This window comes from Petromyzon marinus, chromosome 20 (assembly GCF_048934315.1).
Source record: "Petromyzon marinus isolate PM22_M1 ecotype Great Lakes invasive population chromosome 20, UKy_Petmar_22M1.pri1.0, whole genome shotgun sequence".
In the NCBI taxonomy this organism is placed as follows: Eukaryota; Metazoa; Chordata; class Hyperoartia; order Petromyzontiformes; family Petromyzontidae; genus Petromyzon; species Petromyzon marinus.
In genome coordinates, this window is record NC_133686.1 from 6,452,345 (window position 1) to 6,479,104 (window position 26,760).

A 26,760-nucleotide genomic window follows, 5' to 3' on the forward strand; every position below is an offset into this window, starting at 1 on the left:
GCCACCTACACCGCCCCCCCCACTACACCGCTCCCCCCCCCCACTACACCGCCCGCCACCTACACCGCCCCCCCCACTACATCGCCACCCCACTACACCGCCCCCCCCCCTACACCGCTCCCCCTCCACTCCCCCACTACACCGCTCCCCCCCCACTACACCGCCCCCCCACTACATCGCCCCCCCACTACACCGCCCCCCCCCACTACACCGCTCCCCCCACTACATCGCCCCCCCCCACTACACCGCTCCCCCCCCCACTACACCGCCCCCCACCTACACCGCCCTCCCTCCACTACATCGCCCCCCCCCCACTACACCGCTCCCCCTCCACTACACCCCCCCCACTACACCGCCCCCTCTCCACACACCACCCACCCCCCCACTACGCCGCACCCCCCATCACACCGCTCCCCCCACACCCAGTGACAAAGATCCCCCGTATAGCCTGAGCAGACTGTTGAGGCAAGTGCTGTTAGCGAGCCACCGATGAAGGCCACCGGCACGGTGTGACACGACCAGGGGGTGGGTGGCCAGCACCACGCCCGCCTTTGTCTCCCCAGTGCCGGCGATGTTTACCACGCACCGCACCAGGTACTCATTTGAGGCCGAGTCGACCTAGGGGAGGCCCAGGACCGGTTTCAAGATAACCGTCACTGTTGGTGTTGGCCGTGAGCGGGACGCGAACTCGGGTGGCCGGGTTCGTAGCGCAGCGCGCTGACCACTACCCCCCCCCCCCCCACAACAGCCCCCCACCCAACAGCCCCCCCCAAACCCTGAGGGGCCATCCATTTAGTAGGTACGCAAAAATCTGTCAAAACTTGACCCCACTCCCTCCTCCCTGTACGCACGCGGACTATTTACCCCCCACCACCACCTGCGTACGTACGACTGATGCCCCCCCCCCCCAAATCCTATAGAACGGCTGATATTTAATCCACGCAGAAACGATCAATGATTCATAATATTAACGTGTTTAAGCAAACAGATAGTCCACCGCCGCCGGACTATCTAACTCAGTTGAAGGCCAATGTAGACAAATTATTATCGAGGCTTCACCCCCCCCCCCCCCACGTTTCCTATACGTACATTGACAGTAGACCCCCCCCCCCATACGCAAGCTACGCATTTGGGTTAACCCCCCCTCCCCCCTCCATGCGTACGTACTCAATGGATGGCCCCCCACCCCACAGCCCCCCTAAACCCCCACACCCTCCCCCAAACCACCCCCCCCACACGCCCCTACCCAACAGCCCCCCAAACCCCAACCCACCCCCCCAACCCACACCACCACGCACCACGTGATCCGCCGAGAACCCCCCCCTACGTGACAGCACGGCTGATGCGTCTGTGACGTCACTCCCCGGAAGTTGAGATTGCGGCCATGTTGTTAAGTTCAAATAACAAAATAACAGCAGCAGCAGCTTACCACGTGGTAGGCTTTCGCGACCAATACCATCCATAATACAGGTTTTTTTCTAGTTTAGATCGCGTAAATATATAAATGTGTCGTTAAACCCGCCACAGGCAATTAGTAAGGGTTGTCACGTAAACAGAACGTGCCAATTCGTTCCTAGTACAGCACAGAGTTCCGGATTATCCGAGTAGCAAAAGTAGCAACAAATACTACGGGCCCCGCACTTACAAGGGCCCCGCGCTAAATGCTTTCAAGCAATTCCGGTTCAGTGATTCTGCACTTGCTCTATTACTATAGAACTATACTGCCTTCAGCTTTTATGAACGACGGGGTGTTTAAGGTTAGCGATTTGTCGTATTATCTGGCTGTATATCAAATGAAAAAAATACAATTACTTTACTATGCAAGTAAAAAAAATGTGTTTTAATATTGATGTGTTTTATTTAATTAGGGCCCCTTTATAACATATGCTACAGGCCCCGCACTAGCTTCATCCGGCACTTACAGCACACCGGTGTGTTGGAGAGCCAAGCCACAGCGTTTACAATCTGAGTACGACGTTTCGCCAGGAATTACAACGAGCTTCATCAGGCGGCAGCCAGATTTGTGGAGAAATCCTCCCGTTTCGTTCCTTAAATAGAGGGTTAGATGTGATCGCATCACTTGTGAGCCCTTCTTGAGCGAAGCAGCAGCAGCCTCTCCAGAATAAACAAAGACAAAGATCCACACCGCGTGTGGCCTTAGCAGACTGTTGGGTCAAGTGCTGTTTGCGAGTAGCAGCACCGATGAAGGCAACAGGCACTGGCACACGATAGGGGTGGGTGGTCAGCACCACCACGCCCTGCCGACTTTATCGCCCCCTAGTGGCGATGTTTACACACCGCACCAGGTAACTCATTTGAGGCCGAGTCGACCTAGGGGATGCCCAGGACCAGTTCAGAGAATCATCATCGGTGGTGTTGGCCGTGAGCGGAAATTCAACTCGGGTCGCCGTGTTCATTGCGCAGCGCGCTAACCACTTACACTACCGCTCTCCTCACTACATTCGTCAATAACACAGTGGCCTTACTACAATCATGTATATAAAACAGGTGACGTTTCGGGCAATGCCCCTTCTTACCACACGAACAGCGAGGCCACTGTGAAACTACTTGACGTCTGTGGAAAAGAGCTTTATAGATCATCGGATTCCTCCAGTATAAATACAGATTCTGATCATTCTAAAAGTTGGAGACTGCACTTAACACCATGGGGCCTGATGAGAATTATAGTTAAGTTAATGTTTTGGAATGACCAGTTAAAACTATATATATGCACGTATGTACCTAATTGTAACTAGATGAAATAACACACATCCTTCAATGTTCAAAAAGTTTTACTAAATTAATAGAAACGTATTACCAATTAGTAACACTTTTGATTATTGAAGGGTTTGTATGTCCCTCATTTGTTACTATTAGGTAACTTCACGTGCCAATTTCAAAGCTGGGAATCAGAAAATATTAAAATATAATTATCATCAGGCCCAATGCTCTTAAGTACAGTCTCCAACTCTTATTATCAACTCTCTCTGGCCTCACCATGCACCATGAAGAACAGCCATTGCCTGAAACGTCTATATATTTTCCCCTTTAATGGCAGTCTTATTGGCTCCTGATCATAATCGCATCTAAGAATTATTTCGCATGATTAGCAGATAGCTCTATGATGCCCTATTCTAACTGTGCACAGCTTTAATTAGCTCACGAATACAACTCTAGAAGTGTAACTGTATTTTTGGGTTATTTGGGCTGGAACTGGTTCTTCACATCTTCACTATTGTGCAGAAAATGCAGCTTTGATCTGAAGGGAGAGAGAGAGAGAGCAACAACGTTTGTCGAACTTGCACAACGTTCTGCAGACAATTGCGAGCGATCGTCTTGTCCGATCGTGCCGATTTAAATGGCACAAGGGAACGTACTTAATCTATTCGTACTTTATTGTATTCAACCAGGCACTGAGCTAATCAAGTCATCTCCGAAGCCAAAAGCGCTCAGCTAGACGTTGTAATTCCTAATCCCCAATTCCTGTAACACCATAGGTGGCAGGTGGCTGGGGCTAACGGGGGGGGGGGGGGGGGGGGTGCTTAGCCTTCTCAAAATTATTCTACAGATTTTGCATTCACACTCAGCCTATACAGCAAAAAGCTCTCAGATCCGTACTCGGCGCCAAGAGGTCACCACCGGCAGAGGACGTGGTAGATTGAAGCCATCGAAGGAACTGTGCATTTTAAGTTATTTGAACGATTAACGTACAAAAACAACGGGAGATCACAATGTCCTCGACAAGCAAAGCACGTGGCAGACTGAATCAATCTGTGAACCCGTGCCCTGCTAGCGATGAACTTGCACTCTTTTTTGCTTTCAATCGTTGAAAAAAATGTGTTTCAAATCATGATTTAGTCCCGCAAATAATGATTAACAATTTAATCCAGTTGCAATATGGATACAATGGAATCCAATGTAAAAAAAAAATCAGTAAAGACAACCAAAGCACCCGTTCATCTATGTTTATTATACAATTTATGTACAGTATGTCATGCATTGCACACGTCGCGTTATACGTGGGACATTTTACGTGTTAAAAGTCCCAAGCATGGCCGTGTGTATCTGTGCTTGTGAATTCGACATCAATGTCTTAAAACGTTCTCTCTCCACTGCTGAATGACTTTGTAGTGGACTATTTTTCACGCCCGACGCTGATATGGGAAGGGCATTATGGACAGATGCTTTTATCCACATTTAACCGTACTCCTCTTTCCCAAAAGCTGTGCGGATAAATGCAGATAATTGGCAACATTTTCTGCCACTTGGGAAAATGTGTTCAACTATCTGCATTTATCCGCACAGTTTTTAGCTTTCGGGGGGGGGGGGTATACATCTCATCCGTACTTGAGTACATATAACAGGATCCACGATGAGTCACGTGCTATTGAGATACGTCAGGGTCAATTCGGTGCAGGAAAAACCATTGGATGTGGATGAATCGTACGACTTCGATTCCACTTCCAGCTCACTCATCTAATGCGCTTAAACCTATGGATTACGGAGAGAACAGATGCACGAATCGGAACGACGGGATCGTTCTTGTGCAGGAGACGGATGGTAGCAGTAGTGGATAGACAATGGCTCGTGATGATGATGATGTTACGCGTTAATTGGAAGGTTCATGGACGATTCACTGGGGAGAGGGCGCGGCTGATAACAAGGGCGGTTAATAGGAGAGCAGATCAGAGGAGCGTCATTGCATTTAATAATTTTCCAGGTATCCCTTGGAAGAGACCTGTCTCAGCACCTTCTCATGTGACTTTAAATAGGATTTACCGATTCATACTGGGCATGCATTTAACCCCACCGTTACACTAACAATAGAGTCACGGCCGTGGGTGGCAGTTGCTACATTAAAGAAAAACGTGAACTTTGCACGTGAATTCCAACACTTTTGGCATGCTCAAAACATGACCGGGAATTCATAATGCGTGTTGTTAAATTTAAACAACAAAAAACTTTCTGTAAATAATGAGACTATTCATCAGACCTGCAAGGCAAGGTGAGAGCACCGATGCATTCGTCACAATCGTGCCGTTTGCGGTCTATACATCACTGTGGGTAATTGGAGACAGTGTTGTTATCGACCGATGTGCCAAGTTTTTGTTGTTGTTAATTGTGCGTATGCACCACTGCCAACGTATTTTTTATTCAAGTATCGGTGTTATAACAATAGCGCCATCTGTGGGACGCGTAAGGTTTCATGCCTTTGCATCACATTGCGCAGTGCTTTATTGCAAATGTATGTACGTGTATGTAGAACTTCTTTCGCACCGTACGTAGCCAACCGGAGGTACGGGGGTAACATAGAAGCCTACAGGGTACACTGTCAGCTGTAACCCGTGAACACACATTTCAATGGCTTTTGTGTAAAATATAACCTACCGAGGCTAGCAAGTTCACGGTGTCTGCCAGCGATTCCATTAATTGTGAGGATATGCGGTCACAATTATCTTAAAAGAATCCAACACATTTATCAATACAACTGCCTTAACAAAAGAGTAGGTGACGTTTCGGGCAATGGCCCTAAGGCGATGTTATTTACGAATGTGTTAACCGTCTGGTATTTGTGCACCATTACAAATACTGTATCACCAAATGAAGAATATCGTTCACGATTGATTATATTGTCCACTTTTCACCGTCTCATTTGTATTTTATTTTTCATCTCCGTATTTGCTTTTTGATTTCGGTCACTTGGTAGGGCATAAAACTACAGCAACAAATAATGGATTATTGTATTGGCTACAAAATCCCACGTTATACTTTTTTCTTTCTCGTTTGTACAGTCTTGTTCACTCTATGAACCTAAATGTAACAGCATATAATTTGCATATAATTTCATAAATTACAAACATCTACTTTTTCAGGCACAAACGCGATGAATGCGTGTGCTGTGAGCCTTACAAATCGATATAATCTTTGCATCATCACACCCCTGGTTTTACCACCTTACTTGTATTGGGTTTTTTCCCCCGTGTTATTTGTACAGTGTTGTTTGCTACATTAACTTAAATATAACACGAGCATAGGTTTTGCATGTAATTAGTATAAATTGTATAGAAAAAAACTCCTCTCACTCAAGACTCCATGCAATATCGTGAGTGGTAGTGTCCTATACATATGTAATGGGTAAGGTTCAATGATTTAATCAGAACATTAATGTTATTGAACTTAACAATAAAGCAGCATTTTGTAGTTATTTATTCTTACATCTTATTTTCTCTCGAATTTAAAAAAATGTAATCGATGTTTATATGGTAGTGTTGTTGGTACAGTGCAGAACCATGAGGGTGAGCAATGGTTTGGGGAGGCCTTCATCTAGCAGTGGATTGACCGTGGCTGATGACGATTATAGTTTTGTATGGAGTGTTGTTTTATTGAATACAGGGACGTCTAACTACTAAACCTTGGCAGATACATTGTTTAAACTCCCATAATTCATGAAGGTCATTGTCTCTTATTAGCATTGCGTGGAATTCATCTCCCTTTTAAAGTCCCGAGCCAGTGTTGGAATTTCCACATTACCATGACGAAGCCCAGTCTGTCCTCAGGAAAAAGCTACCCCATGCAGGCTGTGCTCATTTCATTCACCCTGGTTCGATGATTATGATTATGGAATCAATACTGGCATTCATACACTACACTACATGAGTCATCGACTGAAATCTGGGATGATGTAACATTTCAAGATGACAGTGACAACAAACTTGGCATGGTTCTTAGCCCATCGAGCACTTCACATGATGAAGTGTTCTAAACTTATTTACGTGGATTCGAGAATAAAATAAAAACATAAATATATTATATTGAATGGCAATAAAAATAAATGGGCTTGGGCAGGGCACGTTGTGGGACGGAATGACGACCAACGGTCGAGACCAATGATTTGGTGGTAGCCGCAGGAGGGAAGACGCCCCAGAAAGATGTCCACCACGGAGATGAAGGGATGAAATCAGCTTGTGTGTGCAGGTGGTGTTTGCATTTGTTGAGGCCTTCATCCAGATAGATAACAATGATGATTAAATGACAATGGCGGAAAGGTGGTGCCAGTGGATGGCGCATTATCCTACAAACTCTTCCAATGAGTTTGATTGCTGGTGAGCGACATTTGAATCGGTCCTGTTATTCCCCATTCACCAACCCGTACTGACCAGAGCAGGTACATATATAAATAACCCTCATGACCGACACGGCACGGGGGGAGAATCCTTCACCCAGCACTCGATTGACAATAGACTGTACATTATTACAATAATTAAATATATGACGCATACTATGATCCCAAATTCCTACTGCACGGCGTGCGAGGCGCAGTAGAACCTCTTGTGCGCCACAAAGTTGGACAGGCTGCTGAAGCGGATATCGCACGAGCGGCAGTGCTTGCCCGTCGCACGCGGCGCCGTCGCCACACCCGGGCTCCCCCCCCCGGCGCGCTCTGGGCTGGCGGCGCCTCCCCCCACCGACGGGGGGCAATCTGGCAAGTCCTCCGCATCCCCTCCGGCAGGAGAGTCGCTCGCAGACCGGCGATCGTCCGGTGACGTTTTCTCATCCTCCTCCTCCTCTTCCTCCTCCTCTTCCACGACTTCGATCTTCACCGTCACGGCGCTCGGGGATGGTGGCGTCCCCGCTCCTCCATTTTTCTCCACATATGCTGGGGAGGTGCCCCCGGCGCCCCCTGACGAGAAGTCAGGTGGTCGGACTCCGCCGGGGGTCTGGTAACCCCGCGGGAGGGGAGCGGCGGCGGCGGCGGCGGCGGCGGCGGCGGCGTCGAGGGTCCCGTAGCCGTGCGGACGGGCGGGCTGCGGATCGGAGAGCGCCGCGGGCAAGCCTGGCGGCCGGCGGTGCAGCGTCGCGCGGCAGTAGTAGCGCTTGTGCGCCAGGTAGTTCTCGAGGCGGCTGAATGCGATCTGGCAGGACGCGCACTTGTGGTAGTCGCTGAGGCCCGCCTGACCCGGGTGAATGAAGCCGAGCGGGACGTGGCCGCTCAAATCCATCGGCACAGCGGCGACAGCGGCGGCGCTCGCGTCATCAAGGGGATGCCGAGAGAGACGCGGTGGCGGCGGCGGTGGCGGCGGCAGCGGAGGCGGCGGCAGCGGAGGCGCACGGTCGACACAAACGCGCTTCGCTGCCGGCGCAGCTTCGGCTGCGGGCGAGCTATCCCGACTTTCGGCCGCCTCTCCATCGGAGGCCTTCCCCGAGGAGGAGGAGGAGGAACGAGCGGGGCTCCCCAAACTTCCGTCCGTGGACGAGCCGGGTGAAGCGCTCGCCGCGGCCCACCGCGTTCGCCGACTCCGCCGCCGCAGCTGCCCGGCTGGCGCGCCGCTCGTGCCGGGCTGCCATGGGACCGGGAGGCCCGGGCGTTGCGGCGCGACGGGGGCATTGCCGGCGCCGCCGCTGGCGCTGTCGCCGGCGCGGCCGTGCCGGGATGCGCAGTAGTGCCGCTTGTGCACGAGGTAGTTCTCCAGGCGGCCGAAGGTGATGCGGCACTCGGCGCAGCTGGTGCGCACAGCGTCGGGGCGTCGCTCGGCGTCTTGCAGAGCGACGCTCGGCTGCATCGTGCGGCCGCTGCCGTGCGAGCCCTCGCGCTCGATCTTCACGGCGGCAGGGGTCGGCGCCGCCAGCAGACCTGCGTCTCCGCTTGTGCCCGCAGACGCGACGCCGGCACCCTCCGCTTCCCTCGCGATCGCCGAAGCGGAGCTGCGTCGCTCTTCTGCTTCCGGCCGCCTCTGCTGCTGCTGCTGCTGCTTCTGCTTCTGCTGGTGCTGCTGCTGCCGGGACGAGCAGTAGAGCGTCTTGTGCACGATGTAGTTGTCCACTTTGCTGAAGCTGATATTGCACTCGACGCAGTGCGTGGGGCCCGTGGGGTACACAGCGGCCGCCAAGGAGCCCGGCGCGGCGCCCGTGCAGCGGCTGCCCGGGGCCGCCGCCCAGGAACCACGGGGGACGACGCAGACGGCGCCCCCCTCGGCGGTGCCACGCTCCCGGGCCCCCGGGGACAGGGCCACCCGCAGAGCCGGGCAGTTCTGGGGCGACGGCATCTGATGGCGGAGACCGGGGGAAGCGGCGGCTTCGCTGGGACTTGGGGCCTCTTCCTTGATCCGTAGCGCCCCTTCGCTTTCCGGTTCCGCTTCACCGCTCATGCCAGCGGCTTCATCGTCGGCAGCCTCCTCCTCCTCTTCCGCCTTCTCCTCCTCTTCCGCCTCCCGCTTGATGAAGGCAGTGGCGGGCGAATTGTGAGCCTCAGGCTCCTCCTTCGGGGGCAACTGAGGGGACCCCTCGCGTGCGGGTGGAGAAGGGGGTTTCGAGGGCCCGACCGTCTCGCGGCAGTTGGGGCAGAAGAAGTCGCGGTGGCGTGGGGATAGGAGGGGACTCGCCCCCCCTGCCACGGGGCCTCCGCACGCGGTGCAGCACAGGAGGGCATCTGCGATACACGCACACACATGCAAAGTCACCAAGAGTCGCCCCTTCCAAATACGCACCTCCAATTTAGCACGATTGGCTATGTGCCTACATACATGAATGCAGTTACGAATGCAAATGAAGTTGTTTTTATATTGCAATTCATTTCAGTTTTTGAAAAAATCCAGTTGTGCTCAAAATAGCCCGATATGGCAGCCCTGTCTGAGTGTTTGTTTCTCCAGCTGGCATTCCAGACAGAACAGAGTCAATTCAGGTTTTATTGTGATTATAGTGGGGGGGAAATTGGGGGGGTGCTGATTTTTATAGTTGAGTCATGACCTTGAACTCTGGACACCGCATTTGGAAATCAATCGTTGAGCGAGATGATGAGATCCCGAGCCATTCAGATTCATCACTCGGCCCTGGGAGATACAGTGAGCGCAGGCGGTGCGCAGATTAGAGCCCACGCTCACGCCCCGAACCGCTGATTGAAGAGATCCATTCGAGATACGCGGCCATAATGCGAAAATTTAAATCCGCTCATTATACAAGCAGGGCAGTGAGGGGGCACGGCTTGCGGGCGGGAGGCGCACAGGTTTTACTCCCGTTTCGGGTGTTCGCATCTCTGGGAAAGATTAGCAGCAGGCTTCACTGTGACCAGAACTCGTTCTCGCAAACGTCTGTCATGTTCAGAATAAAAACATGGTCGTCGTCGTCGTCATCCGTTGTCTATCCACTGATGCACAGAGGGCTTCTCGTGCTGCCAATGTCTCTCACGGTCCAGGCGGTCAACTGCTACATCTGTAAATAGCATTTCGCCCTGAAAATATATTAGGACAATGTACAGCCCTTTGCCATTCCGCTGCTGGATGGTGGTCTTCTCCATGCTATGGCAGTCATGGCCGTTATTTGACCATACTTCACCACACTGGTCAATTTGAGTTGCCGAAGGAGGTGGCCGTGACAAGAATATATATTTATATAACAATGCAGTGAATTCTAGCGCCCCTAGTGGAAACTTGGTTTATTTAATGCAATTACGGGAGAGTACGACACGCAAAAAGATAGTCATTGATTCTTAAGCACACATGCATGTATTGTGAGTGTAAGAATTATTTTAACCCGATGCATCATTACAAGTGCAATTTCTGATTGGCCAATGTAAATTAAATGTATATATTTTTTAAATATTCTTTTGTATAAAATTTAAAAGTATTTTTAAATGTGTACAGTGCCTAAATAGATGGTGAATCATCAACAGCGATGAGTCAATCCACTACTGGATGAAGGCCTCCCGAAGTTATCGGCATCACTCATGGCCTAGTGATACTGTAATCCATCTCGCTCCTGCATGAATCCATCTTATTCCCTCGTCTCCACGGTGGTCATCCTCGTGGGCGCCTTCCCTCTTTGGCTGCCACTCGGTCACCATTGGCCATCATCCCTTCTCGCAATGTGTCCTGTGCAAGCCCACTTTTCCGAGGTTAGTATGATATGATATCTCTAATTCGTGTTTTTTTTTTTAATCCGACCCATGTGTTTTTCTAATCTCACAGTTGATAATAATTGAGACTTGCAACGCACAGAGCATTCGCTCGTTCTCGAAGACGGAGACAAACTCCGAGGCACGAGGGACCACAGACACGTGGGAAGGCAGCCACGTGGTGAGTCGGCGTCAACAATTGGGGCGCCACGGTGGCCATATGTTAACTACCTCAACTGGTATACAAGAGGTCGTGGGTTCGATCCCGACCCTGACTCCTGTATATTTGGAATGTGCATGTTTTCCCCGTGGTCACGTGGGGTTTTCCCCTCTGTATATATAAAAAAAAATGCATTCAGAGTATTTGGATGCGATACATTTCCACATGATGAACCACTGCGTTGAGCTATTATTTGTGGCCAGGTCGCTTCTGAAAAAGAGCTATATAGCTCAATGGGCCTTACCTGTTAAAAAATAAGATATTCATAGTATAGTTTACAATTGCCCAAGCTGTGCGTTCATCTATATATTAAGGCGTTATCAGCCAATCAATGGTGAAAACCAGAGAACCCGGAGAAAACCCACATGTGCTATGGGGAAACACTCTATCCCATACAGATGGAATGGGTGGAGCCCCCAATTTTTGCTGTACCACCTTTTCCTGACAAGCTAGGGTATGGTACTTCAATGCTCTTGGGAAAGTAGTTTCCCTGCATGTGTGTGACCCATCAACCCTTTCCTCCGCAGTGCTGGATTATAGGCATGATTAGCCACCACACCCCCGGGCAGGATGGCACACCACTGGTTATTGACCTTGTGTGTGTAAAAAGTTGACCTGTGTGTGTATATATACATAGAGAGAAATATATGTAGAAATTCAGTCACAGCCAACAATAACCTACGGTTCAACTCTCCTTTGTGGGTCCCGGGGCAGGTTAAGCCACCCCCGCCCACCACAAGGCACATTAACACCGAGCATCCCTTGCTCGCTCCGTATCTGTGCTCTCTATCAGGGCGGCGATAGATTTCAGGAAATTCGGGACCTTCCGCGATCTTTTACAATGATTTGTAAAAAAAAAACCCAACAATAATATCAACATAAAATGGAACATGACTCGAAATGAGCTCTTCTCTAACTCCCACCATCACCACCACCACTACCACCCCTTCAACCGATTCCAAATCCCTAAATCCACCCCCGCCAAAAAAAATATGCATAAGGAAAAAGCTGGCCGGGGGCATAAAGTGTGACTAATGCCTCGTGATTTATCAGCCATTATCTGCACGGCCACGCAGACAGGGCTGCAGTCGCAGCTTGAAGCGCTCCCCGCCTGTTATCACCACCGGGGATCAAACTGGATCGTGGATTATCAGAGGCCTGCAGGCTCCGCGAGAGGAATTTGAATGCTAATTCCGCGTGCTGATTGGCTGCGTCTCCGAGGGGGGGGGGGCTGTTTAAATCCGCGGCAGAGGCGGCGAGCGTCTTACTGGGCGACTTGCAAGACGACTTTCTCATCAAGGAATGTTCATGTCCTCGATTTGACCATCATAATCACTGTGATCGTCGTAATTATTATTTTCTCAAACCATCAACCCTGTTCCAAGTCCCCACTCTCTTTCTCGTTTCACCTTATCTAAACATCTACTGTTGCTCACTCTATGGTATTCTTTCAATATATTTAGCTATTTCATTCGCACGTGGCAGTCAGGAGGTGGTCACTGCGCGGTTTGTTCTGTCTGCTCTCCAGGTCAGGTGAAGCCCTCACGAACCAAAAATGAACTTGCATTTTGGAAGGGGGTTATTTTTTTGGGTGATGTTTATTTGGTGGATTGCACCCTTTACGACGTTTGGCTCTTGAGTTACGCGTGGATCAACAAACATCTTGAATTTCTTTTTAAGGAGAGTGCAACCCGAGAAACATCTGCGGTTGCCACGCACCTAAGCTGTTTCCCAGTAAACACGCAACGTCGGGCCAACGTTGGCATGCGGTGAGAACTGTTGGACCAACAGTGGACCAACGTTGGTCCCCGACGTTGACACCGACGGCCGAACTTTGGACCAACATTGGGCCAACGTCGGCTCGACAATCCACGTTGACTGGGTTGTCCCGGGAGAGTCCCACAACAGTTAGAACGTTCGTTCACAGGAGGATCAGATGAACATTACAATGAACGTTACGGTCGAGTGCATCATTACGGCACTCGTAGCGGTCACTGTGACGTCACTTCACTGACGTGATACTACAACTTCGATCCAATGAAGTCCAAAGAACACTCCAAGTAGCGAACATGACCCTCTCGTACATCCTGCCCAGTGGGGGCTGATACGAGTTACAAGACTGCTATGAAATAATGTTAAAATATTTGACATACATTTGGGGGGGGGATTTAATTTTACACTTAAAATCGCACGAAATATATTGTTTTGTTTTTAACAATGCACGCATGAGAGATAATGTCTGATTGTCTCACGAATGAAGCTTCAAACGCATGTAAGAGAAGAGCTCTCTGTTTGGACTCGCTCTTCCTCTGAAGAAATGAAGGCCACTCAAGTTTTTGTACCTCATGTAGAAGCCTATTTCGCCAATCCACTGCCGGATGAGAGTTTCCCCCCATGCAATTCAGGTTGCGGAGGATTACATGACCAAACTTTTGCCTCGTTGGCCAGTGCAGATTGGAGATTGGTCAAGGCAGGGAACACAGAAGTTGGGGTATAGTACGGTACAACATTAAATGTTACCACTGCCATTTTGTGCCCAGGAAGTAGCCCCACCAACCTCTAACACCCGATTGTGCATTGTGGTCACCAAACTCAGCACTACCCGGGCCCAACCCTGCTTCTGAGATCTGACAAGATCGGGGACATAGCGGGCAATTTACCACAGTTGTTTACAAATGTCTCTTCTGGCCCATGAAAATAATAATGGGCCAGTTGCAAGCACTGACTAGTCATCCGAATTACCGTGGAGGTGTTCGTGGTTGTGCTGCACAGCTGTCCAATGTGTGCGCAATTCGCTGGGAGCTCTTTTTCACTCATTTCATTAAGAAGCTACCAAGCCGTGGAACGAAACGTCGGACAATCATGCAGAACAGCCGCATGGTGAAACCCGAAATGAAAACATCGGACGGTTGTCCGAATTCTCAGCTGCATTTGTCGGAGGGGAGGTTGCGGTCGGGCGGGTGCTTCCGCGGATTTTTGCCGCCCCCGGAGGCCCCTTCCCCATTTTTTTTTACCGTGGCATCGTTTCTATCTGGGGCTCGCTTATCTGCCCTGGCATCGGTGCAAATTAATGGGGCCGCTTGAACGGTCCTTTTCATGCTGCCAGAGCCTCTGTTGTCGGAGAGACGGCGCAGAAAGATGAAGCAGAGTAGATTTTTTTTTCTACTTTGGCACTACTTGTTTTTTTTTGTCTGTTTTGTTTTGATTTGCAAGGCAGTGGTCAACGGAACAGGAGTGTCTCTGCGTGCCCTTGTCCATGTGCAACCCTTTTGTCGACCCACTGCCCTCTTCCATGCTGTGCGGGTCGTGTGGATTACATGACCACACGTCACCACAAGGGCCGGATTAACCCATTAGGCGAATATGAGGGCCCTCCGTTCCACATTGAAGTAACAGCTGAGCGACGGTAGCGCGGCTATCGGAAAAAAAATGTTGTCTTTGAATCATGATGACATTATTCGTGACTTTGCCACTGTTAGAGATAAAACAAAATATTTAAAGAAATTAGTGCAGTGAATGATTTATGTTTGATGAATTTACCTTGAGTCGAAAATATGTTAATTTTCCAAAGACAAATAGATTTGATGACTTCAGAATTTTGTTTGCAATATGTAATACACACTTAGGCCCTTTCCTCCTATCAGACTTAAGAGTCCTCATAACCTTAATCCGGCCCTGGTCACCACGCTAGTGATGGCAGGGCGGTGAAGGCAGGGAGGGAGCATCGACGCAAATTACAGCGATGGCTTTTGCTGCAGCTCCCTACACTCCAAGAGTGGCCTATTACACACAACTTGTGTGTGCATGGTGGTCACCCAGCCAAGCGCTATCCAGGCTCAACTCTGCTGAGATCTGATGAAATCAGGCGCCTTCTGGGCGATTTCACTTGAGGAATGTCCATATGGGATTTTTCATACGTACGAACGCATGAAGGAGGCGCGATTATGCTCGATTACAGTGATGTATCGCATTTTTAAGGAAGCTCGCCACGGGTGTGATCGGTCCAAAAATATCAACGGAACGCATTTTCGGGAGTCAAAAGTGCCCCGTGACCAGATGAGCCTCGGCCAGCGCTTATCTCCTTTCTCGACGGGGGCGGGGGGGTGGGGGTGTCTCCAACCAATAATGGAAATTCCACATTACTATTACAGGGACCAATGCTGACCAGAGGACACCCACTGTTGACTTACCACGAAAAGGCAGAGCTCCACAATGTGTTACCTATTTTACTGACCCTGTAAATATGATATTAACGACAATGAGGATATTTCTATATGACTGTGCAGTATCTGTGGTGGAGTAGTGACCAGGTAGTCAGCACACACAATGCACCATGGACCTGGCAACCTTAGTGCCCTTCCCAACACAATTAACGTACAAGGTGGGGGGGGAATATCTGAATCAGGCTTCGGTCCCCTCCACCTCCTGTACCACCAATCTGCGCTACTGACCAGCACGATGAAATACATTCACATAGCCCCTATGATCAACACGGCGTAGAGACACCTTCATCCAGCAGTGGACTGATGAAAGGCAAAGGGCTGCGGCATTATTACACAAGACCATATCTGCGTCCATAAAAAAAATAACGTCGCGTAGGTCGTTGTACGAGCTCGTGTGCCAGACAAAATGTTTTATCTTTGCAATCGTTACGAAAGGTACAGTTCTTATGAAATGACATTGACAAGTGAAAAAAAATGCGTGCATTTCAAGAGTATAGAAGTGTAATTCAATACAAGGGCGCGCGTGTGTGCATGCATGCGTGTTCTGTTGACGCTGCTTGTAAACCGAGCGAGAGAGCTGGATTTATTCAGAGGGAACGTCGGTGGCAGTGAGTTAAGGACATATTCATCTTCACTTAATCTACATAGCGGGATAGGCAGCAGCGCTAACAGAACAACCTAACAGAGTAAACCGAGGCTCACCTGTGACCGTGTGTGCAATGTGGCGTGTTAGGAGGAGTGTCTCGACTCACATGAGTTATAACATTCCCCGTATTCTCATTCGTTGTGTTCTAAATGCATGCCCGCTGTTCGTATCCAAGATGATGCGGAGGTGACGTGATTGACAGATCCTATTGTCAAAGCCCTGTTGGCAATCCACTGCTGGACGAGAGGCTCTCCATGCTGTGCTCTATCGTGGGGGGTTATTTGACTCGCACTGGCTGGCCAGAGTGGGTTGGTTACACGACCGCATGAATGCGGGGGTAATTTAGGTACGGCACAACAATGGATATTGCTGCCCTGCCCTCTGTTGCGTGCCACGTCACCTGGAATGCGCCCGTTGTCATCAGCTCTCGGAAGCTAAGCTGAGTTGAGCCCCCCTTCACCAACTAACTCGCACTGACCAGGGTGGTGAAGTACGGGCAAGCAACCCCCACAATCGATATAGAATGGGAAACAAGGTTTTATTCCACAGAAGATTGACAGAGCGATTGTAAAATATTATTGTTTTTTCTTACGATGTTTTTATCTGCCACGTTGATTTTCTAAACTAATTTAGCACAAAAGATCGCCACTTGAAGCCTCGTCGTGATGATCACATAACTACTGTGAACTTAGGGGTAGGGACAATCATATAAAATTTACTTATTACATTAGTAACCTTTTAGAAAAGAAAAAATCCTCAACTGAAACTAAAAGGGTGCTGAATGAAATGTGTTGGGGTTTTTTTTTGCATGATTCTAGAAACTAGAGCACGTAGATACAATCGTTACATATTTGAAATACGATACTTTGTAGAAAATAGACGGCAAAACTTACTTGCTGTATTACGTCGTGTGTACACCACCTCGTAGCCTCGCTCGTAACCGATTGCAGCGCTGAAATTTATGGCCCAGTAGGGCGGTTTGTGTGGCTTTGGTGCGTTCGGCTGTTTGTTGCAAGGGTTCGCGATTCAGATCCAACGACCGCCCCGGTTATTACTGCGGTGATCCGTTTTAACCGTAAGAATACTACGCGATGTCTGCTTCACAGTGGACGTTAAAGATCCCGTAACATCGTTCGCAAAGGCTATGGAAAAAATATGTGTGCTGGGGTCACTTTTCAAATGTGACTAATTTGAAAAATGTCCTGCTAATTACTCAATTTAGATTACACACAGCAATCATCGCCCCCTACTGGACCCTGCTGCGGAACAGTTGTTTGACTGTACGGCTTTCTTGACTCAACAAGCACGATAATAAAAAAAAACAATGTTGAATATCTGGTCACATCTGGCCCATGAAGCCTCTTGGAGTGGCCCGCCGAGCTCTGGCTGCTTGGCCCGCCGAGACGTGAAGATAATACAGATTAGCGAGATGAAAGAGAGACAAACAAGAGACGGAGATGAGGGGGCTGCAGACAGGAGATAAAGATTGGCGAGATGAAAAGAGAGATAAGACGCGAGAGATGAGAGACCTGGAGACAAGAGGTACGTACAACATTCGTGGCCACGTGTGTAGATGTCATGATGACACGATGCCAGTCACACAGCACGTGACGTCGCGTAGGCCCCCAGCACATGCCGATTTTAGCGTGGCCTGCTGGGAAATATAGTTGAAGAACGCTGTTGTGTAAGAAGTGTGGTTATTAGAATTCTTGGAAAGGAAACGCACAATGGAAAATATTAATGACCAAAATCCCCATTGAACCTTTAAAATGTTGGTGGACGTTAGCGAGCACCTATTAAGGACAGTACGGGAACTTGATGGGATAATGTTATCAGCACCACGCGCAGCTGCTTTTGTCTCCCCTGTGCTGTTTAAACAATGCATCAGGTACTCATTTAAGGCTGAGTTGACGCGTGTGAGGCTAAGGAGTGTTTTTTGTTGTTGTTGTTCTAGCACCGCTTGCTGCTGCTATCAGCTACGATTGGGAATTGAACCCCGGGAGGCTGGGTTCATAGCGCATTGCGTGAACCACTGCGCTGTCAACATCTGAAAAGGTCACACACAGAAACAGGGAGGAGGGCAAACGATTTGAGGGCAAAATACAATATCTAAACATACACACTACTCACCCAAATCCTATCCCCAACCCCCCTACTGAACCCTAATCCATTATCCCATTAACCGTAAGGACTAGCCCTTTCATTTACATAACCCTTACGAAGTTGCCCATCAGCCACTAGCATTAGCCCATCTCTGATCCGAACCAGAACCAACTATCTGGCCAGCCACTAGTAGTAAGCCTTCCTGCCGATCTATCCCTTATCAATTAGCCATCAGCCACTCGTACACACAAGCTCTCCCACTGATCCTACATCTAACGAACCTCACACGGACACTATCCCTCACATTGACCCTAACGATAATCAACTGGTCAACACGACTATTACTTGCTCTTCCCACTGACATGAATCATAACCCCTTGGCACATGGCCAACCCCTCTGATGTCATGTTTAGTTTAATTTTTAGTTTTAGTGTTTGCCAAGCCACCACTCCCATACACCGAGAAACGCACAAAGATCCCCCGTTTCGCCTGAACAGGCTCTCGGGGCAAGTGCTGTTAGCGAGCACCTATGAAGACTGGCATGGCACACGAGGGGGTGGGAAGTCAACACCACGCCTGGCTGCTTTTGTCTCCCTAGATACTCTCTGAATGCCGAGTCAACCTAGGGGAGGCCCAGGACCGGTTCAAATATTCTCCACTGTTATTGACCACCGCGCCACCACATAGCTACACACACAGGCATAGTGTCACACACACACATAGTGTCACACACACACAGGCATAGTGTCACACACACAGGCATAGTGTCACACACACAGGCTTAGTGTCACACACAGGCTTAGTGTCACACACACAGAGGCATAGTGTGACGCACATAAACGCGCGTGCACTCACACACGCACAGTAACACCAACCCATGCAAAGCAGCCACAGAGCGACAGTCGCACTAAAAGTCACACACAGACACAGTAACGCACAGTCACACACAGACACAGTAACGCACGAACAGTCACACACAGACACAGTAACGCACGAACAGTCACACACAGACACAGTAACGCACAGTCACATACACAGACACAGTAACGCACGAACAGTTACACACACAGACACAGTAACGCACAGTCACATACACAGACACAGTAACGCACGAACAGTCACACACAGACACAGTAACGCACGAACAGTCACACACAGACACAGTAACGTACGAACAGTCACACACAGACACAGTAACGCACAGTCACACACAGACACAGTAACGCACGAACAGTCACATACACAGTAACGCACGAACAGTCACACACAGACACAGTAACGCACAGTCACACACAGACACAGTAACGCACAAACAGTCACACACAGACACAGTAACGCACAGTCACATACACAGACACAGTAACGCACGAACAGTCACACAGACACAGTAACGCACGAACAGTCACACACAGACACAGTAACGCACAGTCACATACACAGTAACGCACGAACAGTCACACACAGACACAGTAACGCACAGTCACATACACATACACAGTAACGCACGAACAGTCACACACAGACACAGTAACGCACGAACAGTCACACACAGACACAGTAACGCACAGGCAGAGAGCGAGGAAATTGAGGAGCCCGCAAATCGGTTCCATCTGGCTGGGGCCGCGTCCGTGCCGCCCGCGTTATCTGCCGCTCCCCATCGCACGCCCCGGCATCTCCCCTCCGTATCTCTCGCCTGATCCATCTCCGTCCATCGCGGCGTGCCCGGGGAGATGAGAGGCGATACGCACGCGCCCCGCCGGCTCCCACCATCCCCCCTCTCTCTCTCTCTGCGTGTGTGTACCCAGTGTGTGTGTGTGTGTACCCAGTGTGTGTGTGTGTACCCAGTGTGTGTGTGTGTACCCAGTATGTGTGCCCAGTGTGTGTGTACCCAGTATGAGTGTACCCAGTGTGTGTGTGTACCCAGTGTGTGTGTGTACCCAGTGTGTGAGTGTACCCAGTGTGTGTGTGTACCCAGTGTGTGTGTGAGTGTATCCAGTGTGTGTACCCAGTGTGTGTGTACCCAGTGTGTGTGTGTGTACCCAGTGTGTGTGTGTGTACCCAGTGTGTGTGTACCCAGTATGAGTGTACCCAGTGTGAGTGTACCCAGAGTGTGTGTGTACCCAGTGTGTGTGTGTGTGTACCCAGTGTGTGTGTGTACCTAGTGTGTGCGTGAGTGTACCCAGTGTGTGTGTGTACCCAGTGTGTGTGTGAGTGTACCCAGTGTGTGTACCCAGTGTGTATGTACCCAGTGTGTGTGTGAGTGTATCCAGTGTGTGTGTACCCAGTGTGTGTGAGTGTACCTAGTGTGTGTGTGAGTGTACCCAGTATGTGTGTGTACCTACTGTGTGTTTACACACAAACACACCACGCCCTACAAGTACACGTACCAAATGTACTCAACCCCTCGTGTTAACGTGGTAAACTGATCACGTGAAGTATGCTAACGATCACTGTACACGATAACACATACGCCGTGTACACGTGGCATGCACACACGTCAAGTCCGATACATTCGGACTAATCTAGTGCGCATGTAGCAAACACACACACACACCTCCGCACCAGATAACACCTCCAGATAGCACACACGCATACTTTTCGTGTGCATATCGCACAGACGCACATACTGTGCAATGTAGATGGCACATCCACAGCTGAGTTCGTAGTGTACATGCAGCAACATAGAGAAATGACACACCCCGTGTAGACATTGATACATTCCATGTAAACACTGCACATTCAAACCCTGGCACACACACACAGCAATACATATTACTAACAACCTTGACCACAGCACATTCATACCTGACACTGTACACAATGTACACACACACACCATATACACAGCACACAAAGCCACCGTATTCAAACAAACATCATGGTCAGACCTATAAAAGATTCAGCAAATGCCACAGATACCCTATGCATACACAAACAGTAACAACAAGACACCACTATCTGCCACATCACTCACTTGTGCATATTATGTGACGTGTACAGAGTTTGTGGGCATGTCCTACTCGCTTGTGCCAGGCTAGGTACATGGGGGGGGGGGGGGGGCACACTGAATGAATGTCTAAGGCTGTTTAGCTCAGAGAACTTGGCAACTGAATCATATGAGAAAGCTGCTCACGATAAGCTCCGTATGTTTAACAATCATTTAGAAAGGTGCTAATGAATTATTTTGGTAAGGTATTTAACGTTATTATGAATGATATCATTTTGGGTCGAACTAGGGACCCATGTCTAAAAAAGAGAGGGCCCTTGCGTATGGCATCTGGCAGTTCACCAGCATTGATTGAACATCTGGCAGTGATGATTAGACTGTGTCGAAATCGGCCCAGAGTTTTGTTTGTACGGAATCAATAATAATAATAATACTCTGCTGAAATGAAGCACTCCCAGAAGACCGTTGGGCGATGAGGTTGTGTATGAATTTTTTTACGTGGAGAGACAGATATGTGAAGGAGACCTATTGTCCGCCGCTTAACTATCTGCGTTATGTATATTCGGGGTAGACATGCAGACGAGGCTCGCGACTATTTTGTATCAGGAAGGGTGGCGATCAGTTATGACGAGCGTTGATTTCTGGGTTATGATTCGATTCAACCGTCGATTTTTTTTCTCGTTTCCGTCTGGAATGTTCCACCTCGTATGTGCTCTCCCCTTCGTTTAACGAGCCTCAATGAAACAATTGCGTACTTGGCGTATAACAATTTGCATACGTTTGTGATTATATTAATATTCGATTCAAATTTATGAAAAATTTGACACTTTTTTTGGTGATGTTGCTGCTTTGGTAGTGGTGCACAATTAGCAAAGAGTCTCAAAACATTGCTCAAAAAACGTGGCCTTAAAAGGAAAAATTATAATAATAAAATGGCCCACCTTTTTTCACGGCACATAGAGACCACTCCCTCTACCCCGATCACATATATGCTGTGTGGAAGGCCCATTGCCCGAAACGTCACTTGTTATATACATTTTTATTTAAGACCACAATGTTATTGACGAATTCGCTGATAGTTTTGTTTCTCGAATACATGCAATGCACGGTGAGTGTAAGAAGCGATCAATCGACATTTACTTGCTCAGCCAGAAGTCAACGCGACGCCCCCCTGCCACCCTCTTCGATAGCAACTCAGTGTCTGTTGCCGAAAAATCCACAGCACAATGAGATACGGGTACCATGCAACAGTTAACGGGCCCATCGTGAGAACGGCGTGCTCTCACTAAGAGCATAACAGCCAGCAGTGTTTATTTAGTCGGGAAGTGCAACAATAGGCCGATGGAATAAAACGCATTGTTTTAATTTGAACAGGTGGATTGAAGTTGCACTCATGTGGTTATTGTTTGACACTTACATGGGTCATCACCACACGTAACATATGTTATAGGCCGTGGGGCCACGTTGTTGGGCAGGACAGAAAAAAAAGACATTATGTTGCACGGTACTTCTATGCTCCCACGTCGACGCTCCCAGCTGCCTGTACCCACCCGCACCTAGCGAATTATGGTCAAAGAACACGCGCATGGACTTGACGAATGGGTCCTACGTCTGTAATGGTATTAGTTCACTCTGAGAGCGCGGGTCGCTTGGGACGCCCACTGAACCCAAGCAACCGGTCCTTCCGGCATCAAGGTTTAGTTCGTGCCACCGCCACACGCGCGATTCCGAGGACGCGTGCAAGAGACCTGCATGGGGTTGGGTTCGCTGCGCGTTTGCTTCACAGAACGCTGATCGCATCACAGATAAGACGAATAGTTTTGGGTCCCAAAAATACTCAGCACGCGACACACGCCGTGGATCCCACGAGGCTACGAGAGTGGTGGAGGCGCGCGCGTGTGTGTATGCAGCCGTGGCTAATGCTCGAGAAGGGCCATAAACCAACATTATTCGAATTTGGGCTCCCAAAAATGTACGGCCCTGAAGCTGATGGGTAAGCGGTGGTGCAGTGGTGAGCGCGCTGCACTACGAACCCCTGCCACCCGAGTTCGATTCCCGCTCACGGCCAACACCAGTGACGATTGTCTGAACCTGTCCTGGGCATCCCATTGGTTGACTCAACCCGTGCGCTAATAATCGCAGCGTTTATCCTACAAAGTCCCGTCACAATGGAGAAATGCAAACAAATAAAGACAATATTTTTTCCCCCCGTATTGAAATGGCTGTACGCCGTATGGACCTGAAAACTCAATGTCCCTGTACAACAATATGGGTAAACCGTATGGGTTGACAGGTATGAAGTATGGACAAACAAGCCATGTCATCGATGCAGCGGTGGGGAAAGACTTCATCCAGCCGTGGATTAAACAGAAACGCTGCACACTATTATAATTTATATCGGTGGAACGATTCGATTTATTCCTGGTCGTAATGCAATTTAAGGATTCTATTAGTCTCGCGTGACAGTGTTGTTTTAAAAGAGGCAATAATCCCACTCGGTAAATGACGCGGAACTCCATAACAACGGTTTCAAAAACAAAGACTTAAAAATGTCTATCGCTTAACTTTCAACAAAGTGGTATCGCTTTATCGACCTCACCGATTATCCTTCTCATTGGGATAGGGGCGACTTTACGTACAAATTATATTCGATGTATACCAATTACAACTGCAGCGGAAGACGATTAGCAGGGTATTGTGTTTGTGTGATAAATGAGCATCCCGATTACGTAGCGTGTTGTTGTCGTCTTTGTTGAACACGTGGTCTGCTGCACACACGATAGCTGTCAATTATAATGCTCTGGAAGGTTTAACGACGCGTTTATATTTACGCGATCGAACTCAAAGCAACAAAAAACAAATCCCACTTTATGATGAACGTGCCATTAGAAGGGCCCGAAACCAACACGAATTAAATTTGAGCTCCCAAAACGAGCAAAACATGTCAGGGCCCTGAAGCTGATGGGTTAAACTCATTGACGCAAGATCAGCCTAAACGTTCGAACCGTCACCCGAGCTTATCGTCATGAAGACGAATGAATGACCACCGCCCCCCAATCATCGGCGAACTAAGTATTTTTCTCGCCCATGGGCAAACTTCGGCTACCGACTACGAGCACAAAAAACAAAATGTGCTCCGCCCCCCCCCCCCCCCCGTTGTAGCCTTCTCCACGCAGACTTCTGGGGGGCAAGCGCTTTTCGACAGCACCAATTAACACGGCGGCAGGCACGGCACACGAGGAATCGGTGTGGCCACCGACGGCCACCGCCGTGCCCACCCTTCGCCTCCCCAGCGTTTACGGACAGCGCACGGCATTTACGCACCGGGCACTATTTCTTAGGGCCGAGTGGACCCAGAGGAGACCCAGGACCCCTTCAGATAATCGCCGCTGATGTCCGTGGCTGCAAATAGAATTGAAGTTTCCGGTTCGGAGGGCACTTTAGCCGCAGATTCCCCCTGTGTAGCCTTTGACAGACTGTTGGGTCACGTGTTGCTCGCGATGAAGGCTACCGGCACGAGGGGGAAGGTGGCCAAGCGCCACGCCCGACCGCCTTTGTCTCCCGAGTGGCGATGTTTACTAAACACCGCAACCGGGTACTCACTTGAGGCCGAGTCGACCTAGGAGAGGCCCAGGACGGGTTAAGATAATCATCACCGAACTCGGGTGGCACGGGTTCGTTGCGCAGCGCGCTCACCGCTACACCACCGCTCCCCCCATTTTAACGCAAACGCGCACACACCAACACACAACGACAACCCAACACACGCACACACACTCAGGAACAGGACAACACGCGCACACTCACACACCAACACACAACGGCAACCCAACACGCGCACACTCACGAACAGAACAACACGCGTCTTACAACTCGACCACCCCCGGGCAGCCACTGTCAACCCCCGGCTCGCCCTCCCAGGACACTCACGCTCGATGTGACGAGGTCGACTTTGCTTGCGACGAGACATTGTCAGGCGTGGGGGGAGGTGGTGTGAAGAGGTGAGACGACGGGACGAGGAGGAGTAGGGTGGGGGGGGGGCAGTCGTGATGAGACGAGGGGGACCTCGCTCGAGAGAGTCCGTGAGCTCGGACGCCTTCGCCTGTCCCCCCCCCTCTCTCGTCGTCTCTCCCTGCGGTCTGCCTCTCCGGCTGCCCCGCGCTCCGGCCTCGTTGTGGCTCAACACAGCTGATACGCGCAGTCTGGACCCGCCTTTTCTCATCCCGTAGCACCGCCCAAACCCACGTTACAGCCTCCCATCCTCCAGCCCGACACACAACAAAGTGCTTTGTGTAGTACGTACGCGCACGAACACACGTGTGTCAAGTTCGTCCGTCCCATCGGCCTGTTGGCCGCTCCAACGACCCCACGATGGGCAGCAGAGTTTGTTGTAACAAACCTGGCTCTGCTGATGAGAACCCACAGGGTTGAAACGGCTGCGGTGGGTTTGCTCGCTTAAGCAAAATGCTGCTGATTAATGAATAAATGAATAAAATACCGTATCAGAATCAGAAAATGCATTTATGCTGGAGGAATCCGATGAGCTATAAAGCTCTTTTTCACAGATGTCCAGTAGGGGCGGGTAAGAACATTACAACAACAAACAACACCAAAAACATGAAAGGAGTTAAACGTAAAGGAAAGGTAAGCAAATCACAAAAAATATACGAATATAACGAACATCTTTTATTTGACCAGGTAGAGCCCACTGAGCTATTAGCTTATTTTTCAGAAATTACCTGGCCACACATTATAGCCCAACGAGTAGCATGCGGAAATTTATAGCAGCCAAATAACCCAGCATCATCGGGCGAATTGCCCGATGATGCTGGATGTAATTACCAGCGAAACGTCGTACTCAAACTGTAAATGTTGTGGATTCACTCTTCAACACACCGGTGGGCTAAAGTAGTGAACTATTTGTCTTTTGTCAGCGTGACACTTTTTTTGCTGATTGGCCGTGTCGGGTGTTGGAGGGTTGCGACACATTTATAAATAACGCGATCTAACCCAAAAACCTTTATTATGAATGATATTGGTCGCGAAAGCCTACGTGTTAAACTAACCCAAATATGTACAAGCACGACTCCAATCTGTGACTCCAGATGTAAATAAAACCACAGTATTTTAGTCATATGTCACATGGTTGTGACCTTGCCGATAACATCTGTTAATCCAGCAGCATTTGTTTGACAAGCATGGCTCTGCTGATGGGAAGTATAAGATTGAACCCGTTCTAGAGTTTGCTTGCTTAAACAAGTGCTGCTGCTGCTGGGTAATTTTGGGCTGGAAGGTCAATAGGGCGATGGACTAAAGCTATTTTTATTTAAATGTGGAGATACAGGGCACAGTTTGGCTTATATTTGCCTCAACGCTTAACGCTCCACAACAACGCAGACTTTGTTTACAGCCAAAAAAGTCCCGTTAAGCCAGGCTTAGGCTACTCACACAAAAAGACGAAGATTTCCTGTGTAACCTGCACTGGCTGAATGGGGCACAAGTGCTGTTAGCGAGCTCAATATGAAGGTCGACACGGTCCAACATGGGATATTGTGGCCGCCGGCACCACGCCCGGCCGCCTTTGTCTCTCCCCAGTTCTGATTTTAGCACACTTGCACCAGGTACTCGTTTAATGCTGAATCAGCCTAGGGGAGGCTCAGTATCGGTTCAGATGGCACTGGCTGCAAATATTAACCGTGGCCCGGAATCGAACTCAAGTGGTGAGGTTTGGAG

General features: G+C 49.4%; 1 protein-coding gene across 1 annotated transcript; it reads right to left on the reverse strand.

Annotated features, from left to right (window-relative positions):
- Positions 1-3,950: 3,950 nt before the first annotated feature.
- LOC116944162 (zinc finger protein ZFPM1-like) lies at positions 3,951-25,938 on the reverse strand. Its single transcript, XM_032957650.2, has 2 exons — positions 24,958-25,938; positions 3,951-9,427 (listed from the first exon to the last, which is right to left on the reverse strand). Exons 1-2 carry the CDS (start codon positions 25,247-25,249, stop codon positions 7,296-7,298), a joined length of 2,424 nt encoding a protein of 807 aa, XP_032813541.2. The 5' UTR covers positions 25,250-25,938; the 3' UTR covers positions 3,951-7,295.
- Positions 25,939-26,760: the final 822 nt, after the last annotated feature.